This window comes from Scomber japonicus, chromosome 19 (assembly GCF_027409825.1).
Source record: "Scomber japonicus isolate fScoJap1 chromosome 19, fScoJap1.pri, whole genome shotgun sequence".
NCBI lineage: Eukaryota > Metazoa > Chordata > Actinopteri > Scombriformes > Scombridae > Scomber > Scomber japonicus.
The window spans coordinates 19,078,920-19,086,709 of NC_070596.1; the positions used below are offsets into that span (position 1 = coordinate 19,078,920).

General features: G+C 38.1%; 1 protein-coding gene across 1 annotated transcript; it reads right to left on the reverse strand.

Annotated features, from left to right (window-relative positions):
- Positions 1–264: 264 nt before the first annotated feature.
- ak1 (adenylate kinase 1) lies at positions 265–6,775 on the reverse strand. Its single transcript, XM_053340083.1, has 7 exons — positions 6,688–6,775; positions 2,457–2,493; positions 1,749–1,784; positions 1,482–1,645; positions 1,220–1,336; positions 942–1,133; positions 265–845 (listed from the first exon to the last, which is right to left on the reverse strand). The coding sequence occupies exons 2-7, from the start codon at positions 2,461–2,463 to the stop codon at positions 777–779; spliced, it is 585 nt and encodes a 194-aa protein (XP_053196058.1). The 5' UTR covers positions 2,464–2,493; positions 6,688–6,775; the 3' UTR covers positions 265–776.
- Positions 6,776–7,790: the final 1,015 nt, after the last annotated feature.

A 7,790-nucleotide genomic window follows, 5' to 3' on the forward strand; every position in this document is an offset into this window, starting at 1 on the left:
CATATTTTAATAAGCCAAATACTGTCACCACTAATAAACTAATTTCAAATGTTTGACATTTTTTCTTTATACTTTAATTCAGAATTCTTTACTTATACCATTTCATAGACATCCATGTTACATGTGTACACCCTGATGAAAAACTAGAATGTTTCTGTGCTTTAAATATAATTGTAAATGGATTAATATAAATAAATGTATGAAATAATTTAAAGGTTTTTTCAATGTACATGTATACACAGTTTCACCAGTTAGGCCACAGTGGATGATCTCTACCATTGTGTAATGACACAACCAAAATGAGTCTTTTATTTTCTCATGAACTCTGGACTCTCTATGGCATGGTTAAGAGTGGGAGGAAAACAATGTGTAAAGTGCAGGTTTTCCCCAGAGTGAGCAGGTGCATTAAAGGTTAGAGGATTGTTCACACCTCCTGTGTAAAATATTTTTCGCCTCTTGCACCCTTATACAGTAGCCTTTGAGCTGGGTACATCCACATACATGTTCAGCACAGAATGGAAACAAGACTTAAATATAGACACATGTGGATTTGCAGGTGCTGGTATGTATAAACAGATTAATTGTTCTGTGAGTTTGAAAATGTAGATTCTTATTGCTGGATTAGAAGTAGAGTTAAGGCTTCAATATTTCTTACCAAGATGAGTGGGAAGGGTATTATTTCTGTTGTTGCTCATGTTTTGTCCTTATGAAATAGACACTGAGAAAACAAAACAACAACAACAACAACCAGACACGGCTCATCTAGTTATGTTGTTTTACTTCAGTGCATCAATAGCTTTGCTGACTTGGCTGAAGACTTCATCCACAGGCAATTCAGAGTCAACCTAAGAAAGTAAGATCACACCATGTAAGAATATATGTTAGATTTCAGATGGATTCATATCTTGTTACGTTTTCACAAGCACTGCAGACATACTCACCTTCCTGACAATGCCACGGCCATTATAATGGGCGATTACTGGCTCTGTTGCTTTGTAGTACAAGTCCAGGCGCTTCTTGATGGTCTCCTCATTATCATCAGCACGGCCGCTGGTCTCACCACGCTTCATAAGCCTCTTGACCATGGTCTCTGCTTTTGCGTCAACGTACAGCAGCAGGCAGGGTTTGCCGATCTGAGATCAAACAGACTTTGCTTATTTAAGGTTTTTCCATTATAGTGTGAATTGTATGAACTACAGGCCAACATATCATCTCCTACCTTCTTCTCAAACTCCTCACCCTGCTTCACCTCACGGGGGTAGCCATCAATAAGGAAGCCCTTGGAGACATCAGCCTTGGCGATCATGGCATCCTTAATCATGTCTAAGACTGTGTCCTGAAAGCAAACCCAAATAATTACAGTGAGCATTCACATCTGTGCACAAAATGTTTGGTAAAACAGCACTCCTTTTTTATTAGTACCACTTGCAAATATGAAATCAATGCTTTTGTTATGAATGAAAGTAATGCCACTCTCTTACCAGTGGCACAAGCTCTCCCTTTTGCATGATGGCCTGGAGCGTTTTGCCCCTCTCAGAGCCAGAGGCCACTTCAGCACGGAGCAGATCCCCAGAAGACAGGTGGGTGTAGCCATACTTTGCAACTATCTTCTCACACTGGGTGCCCTTTCCAGAGCCAGGCCCACCTGGAAAAGAAGGAAAAAAAGCATCAGTATAGCATGAAGCTGTTACTGGTCAAATGTGCAGCTGCTCAAGATGAAACCAAATTTAGAGTTTGAGTGTACTCACCCACGACAAAGATGATCTTTGCATCCTTGATTTTGTCTGAAAAAAGCAGGTACAATGAGGTTATGTGTGATATACTTTCTTCTAAGCAAGAGTTAAATAAACTAACAAACCATCTTGTGAATCAGATCCAGAAGTAAGCTCATCAGTGGAATGAGTGATACATGTATTTCCCATGATTTAGTTGCAGGACACAGGGTCACTTGGTCCACTATGCTGTTTTAACTGTGGTTGCTTTGTGTAGGTTTGTGTTATTGCTCAAACAGTGTAACCATGGCAACAGTTGTCATTTAATAATGTTATGTAGCCAGGTAAAACTGTTTACAGGAAACTGAAGTGTGAGTCATACATTTAACTATTGAGTAAAACAAATCAAATAAAACACAAAATATAAACTTAATTTAAATATAATGATAATAATTGTAATTTAATTGTATGATAATTGCACTGTCAAACAATTTTGTGTTTATTATATATGAAATAAGATTGTATTAGGCAACTTCACAACAACCAAATATCTAGGTATGTTTAAATGTAACATAACCGCCAATGTATTCTCAAAAATCACCAGAAGAGGGCAGCAGAGATCAAGTAAACAAACGTCTGCTTATACCTTACTCTATAGAAATACAGATACAAATCAACGTTTTCCACATCATTAATAATAACTGATGTGCACTTTACAATCTTACTTAAACACGTATTATTTACCTGCCATTGTGTTGCGTTAGTTGAGTGTTTTCTTCAACTAAAAGACAGAAAAGGACACAGAAAAATATATATTTTTTAAAACAGCAGATATTGCGACAGTTGAATTCAAGGTCACACAAGCAGTCTATTGTATAGAGAACTGGCCGTCTTGGTTGACAGTGTCAAATGAGATTCCGGACAATGGCTCATTTTTAAGGGGGGGCTTATGCCCCACGTACAGTTAAAGACAACAGACAGTTGAGCATATCACTCTAGCTACAGACTATTTGCTAAATCACCAAAGTCCCAATAATAACTTATATTTATGTGTGTAGCAGCATAATCAAAGATGTTTCCCCCAAAGTACTCTCAGGTTCACTTTTGCTCTTGAAGCGTTTCATATGATCTGTTCAGAATAACTTTACCACTGTAACTTTAACTTTAAACTTTAAATTGTCATAGTAAAATAGAAATGCTTAGTGATACCATACACGTATTAACTGTGAATATGGGATATGGTGTTGTACTCTACTTAGAAAGTATTGTTGGCTGGTCCATTTGCGACAACAACACAGCCCTACACAGTATGTTAATTCTTTATATTACAGTATACTACAGTTTTGTATTGTTTTGTTTTGTTGTTTGTTGTTTTTTTATATTGGGTGTTAAGAGAATATTGAAGCTTGATAAATTATGTTGAACAATAAACTGCAGTGTTTTAAAGGAATGTATGATTTGGAGACATCTAGCGGTGAGGTTGCATATTGCAACCAGCTGAACTTAAACACTTCAACTTTTAAGTGTCTTACTTACAGACATAAAGAGAAATGTGTGGTAGGCCTAGGTTGTGTGTTTTAGTCTTTCTTGTAACAGAAGGTGACAGCTGCTACATACACTTTAATAGTGGAAGCAGACAAGCCTCTATCTAGCAAACACTGCAAAAAGGGGACAATTGAACAAATTCCACACATTAGGCAGTCTAACTTCCTTTTCTCGCACTCAGCGCTAGAATCCAAACCACTTCAGAAAGCGTTGGATGCCGCCCTTCCTGCATGAATGGTCTGTACAGCTCATACAGACAGTCCAGCCTGCAGCCTGTCTTTTTCAGGAGCCAAGCCTTGAGTGGCTGGCCCAAAATGCACCAGACCTAACACCACCTCCTGCAGTTGTTATGTAACTGTAAATGACTTTACAATGTGGGTACTCATCTCTCCCGTAGTTGTAATAGTAGTATTGACAATATTATTGTTGATGTTCTCATATGTTTTCATAGTAATAGTGTTTTCTCTCTTTTAAAGTGTTTTAACTTGTGAAACAGGTTTTCGTTTCTATGTACCTGCATAAGAATGACAATTAAAGTGAATCTGAAAAAAAAAAGAAATTTAGCCACACAAGCTTAAAGTGCAAATAATAATACTGAATAGCACTATATGTCTCAACTCTGGTAAAACAGGAACCACTATGGCATTTAAGCTACTTTAAATATAGTTTTGGCTTACCTTTGGTAAAACAGTTGAAGCCTCTGTCTGTAGTCCGTAGAGTTATTTAATGCTAACAATTCAAAACTGAGCTTATCTAATGCAGAAAACAGCCGAATGGTTTCCTGTTTACACTTCCCTTTTGGCTAATGTAAAGACACACAAATGAGGAAGGAGTCATTGGTGCTGGCATGTGTAAACAAATATCTTAGCTCAAGTAGTAACTTGTCTGTGCCATGCCTCCGGTGGAAAATGAGTGTGTTTGACAGAACTGACTTAATATAACTTTACGGTTTGGCTCAACAGGTTTTGCCTACACCAATATAACGTACTAGTTTTGCATAGACAGTAGGGAACGCCTACAGTCAGCAGGCCAGGCTTCTGATGCCTTATTTTAAAAATTCAGCTGTCATTTTACATGTTTTTTAAATCTATTTCTATGCACAGTATATGGATCATATAACATCTATCTCTACCCTTTACATACAATTATGCATACTCCACTTTTGACAATTGTTTTTGCTTGTCACTAGGTTACACTAAACACAGACATGGATGTGCTATGGTCATCAGGTGACCTGAGAAGATTCTGGTCTGTTCTGTGAAATCAGATTTCTGATAAAAAGGCAAAGGGCAGATTTCTTAAGTTACTTAAAGATACTTAAATAAAACAGAGGGAGTGCAAGACGTGTTATATCTCTGAAGGCACACTAAATTGTAATATTATGAGTATAATCCCAGAAATAGACCTTACACAGACCATAAATAAAAAAGTGAATTTGTCTCTCTTTGAAGGTTTATTCGGCTAGTTTTTTATTTATTGTAATTTATTCTGAACCTTTCAAAACCCTTCTTTACAAATGAATGGGGGAAAGTACATAACATTGCATTTAATATTAATAAAGTTTTTAGAGTCAGAGACTTGAATTTGACCTTGTGATTTTGCAGCTGTTTGCTCACTTGCACATGCTTGCTATTCAAATAAATCTGTTCCCATGAGGCCAGAAAGATAAATGTTAAAGGTGTTACTAGTTGTTTCACGGCAGCAACACTGAAGCAGAGAATCAAATAAATGACAGTTAAACATGGTTGTAATGACTTTGTGAATTCTAAATGACTTTACATTTCTGGAGCTAACACAACTTTCCTGGTTAACTATAAAGGACATTCTGTATAAGAGTATACACCACAGTTGCAGCATGTTCTCTGATTCACACTTGCAATACTCCTCTGTCGTAGTGGTGCTGCTTCTCAGGTGTCCAATTTTATGTCAACAGCCGTTAACCCCGTGGTGTGTGTAAATGTCACTTGGAGTCTGAGTCAGCACAGTGCCTGTTTGGGAATCCCACTTTGACCTATTAAGGTGCCATCGAGAGGGTCTGCTGCCTTTTTGGCACATCAAATGTGCTCTGGTTCTACTAAATTGCATGGCACATAATGTGGGAATTGCATTCAATATGAAACCCACTATGAAGTGAAACATAACATGGCTTTGCTGCAGTTGCTCATATACTTTGCCCAACAAAGGTTATATTACTACTAGATGTAGATGTGGCACAATGTTTAAACTGGACTTTATCATATGTAGACAAATCCCTGTAAATGTTGGACTAGGAGTGATTCCATATCATGTTCCTTGAAATGGATGGGTTCCTTACAAACATATAAATAATGCAATGCAATGCTCAGGCAAAACGCAAGAGTACTGGATAACCAGATATATTTGTGGAATCACATTTGAACATGTGATTTTTGGTAATTCTATCTGTTTGTTGAAATATTAAGATATTGGGTTCCCCACAACCCCCACCCAATGTCAGTCTATCTCCCCTGTACCACCCGCATGTCTTATAACTGTTTTTTAAAATGCAGCCCAGCTAAAAAAAGACTCAGTCCTTCTGCAGCTGTTAAAGGATAGCATGTCACCCATTCTCAAAATGCACATGGGGATGAAGCTTTCACTGACTGCCCCCAGAAGCAACAGGAGTTAAAATAAAGTACTGAGCACATGTTTTATTAGTGCATTCCTTCCATCTGGGTGGTTACTAAGGTACTCTGCAATGTAATTGAGTGCACTGTCCCTTTAAGGGAGAACAGGGGATCCTTTGACGTCAGTGCAGTGGGAATTATTCCATGTTGTTTGTGAAAGGATGGAGCAAGATAATTTCAGTCATGGACATGTTTGTTTTCCAAATTGCAAGGTTTGGTTCTCTTAATGTGTGCTGTCTACTCACAAGAATCAATAGTACTCAGTCCCTACGAAGCAATTAATGAGCATTACTAATAAAAACATGGTAGAGGAATTAAAAGGCTGTATGAAAATGTACTTTAATGGATGTAGCTGGAGGAAAATCATGTTTTGATATTCAAGGTAAACCATCTGCAATGAAATGTCTGCAGAGGGAAAAAAATAATCAGTGACAGGAATACATATTTTCAGCAGAGCAATTATGCAATCCTGTGAGTGGCATCTCTCTGGGTGACATACGAGACCTTCATGCCTTTGCACTTTGAAGAAATGCCTGCTCTTCTGACACTGTCAACCATTTTAAACAATGTGACAAACCAGAGTGTTGAGACACCAGATAACAGTTAACCGTTACAGTCTATCTATAATTCTCACTCTCCATCCCATCAAACAGCCCTGCCCACTCTGCCTTCCCACTCTCTCTGACATCTCTCTCTATTCATCACACATTCTGACAAAGTTCAACCCTTTTCCTGCCATTTCCTGGCTGCTCGTCCTCTATGGAGCCTTTGTCCTCTGTACTGACCTGTCTTTCGCGCTGTGGCTCTAGATCCCAGTGCAAGGGGCTGCTGTCCCTGAATCCCCGTGTGTGTGTGTCTGCACAGTTCTTGCTGCACGGCAGCCCTCCCTCCCCCATGCTATCCCTTTTTATAGCTCAGCTGAGCCTGCTCAGCCTGCGCTGCATTCTGGGTAAGAGGGAACAAGAATTGACAAGGAGAGGGAGGGAGGAAGAGAAAGGGAGATGGACAGGAGGAGGCAGGGGTGAAATTAGAGGCAGAAAGGGAGGAGGGAAGGGCTGTGGCAGCATGTATGATCAAGTATTAGTTAAGGTCATTGGGTGGCAAATGGCTGCATGAGAACGTGCAACTTCAGCTTGCTTTTAAACTTGAAATGTGTCATATTACATACAGGAGTATGTAAGCTAAAACCACTTGATGATTTATGATTAGTGTGTGCATGATCTGGTCCAGCAAATATTTAAAAATCAGAAATCATATTGGAGTGCTTTGTAGTAATGAAAAGTGATACAAAAAAAGGGTGGGGTAATGAAAAAATATATTTTCACTGTTGTAAGAGAGAACTGAGAACTGAGACAAATCAGACATAACTAGCATGCCCATGTTTAATTTGTTTTAATAAATTCTTTACATTCCTACTCAATCTTGGTTATGCAACAAAACTGCAAGTTAAACAACACGTTTAATCAGTTCTTTGTGCTTTGTTCCACAAAGATTAGAGATTGGGAAATCCAATCCTTTCCTCTTTTCTCAGGACTCTAATGTACCATAAACTATAATAATACTTCTGTGCTGTGGAGGTCAGTGTTAACAATTTCTTTTAGCTCAAAAAGAGGAAAATTGTCTGTAGCACTGGTATATCAAAGCAAAAGATGTGTTACAAAAGCAGACAGAGCCCAAATAAACATCTGAAACATTTTATTAAAAGCATGAGGAGACATATTCATGTCCTCAAATGGAACATAAATACAAAATATATATATGTACAAATTATGGCAGTGACAAATAGAAGCGTACCGGGTACTTTCTAAAAAATGTTAATTCACAAAAAAACAACTGTAAAGAAAATATTAACTGTAGCTCCCAATGTGTTGTTTATCACAGAAAGATG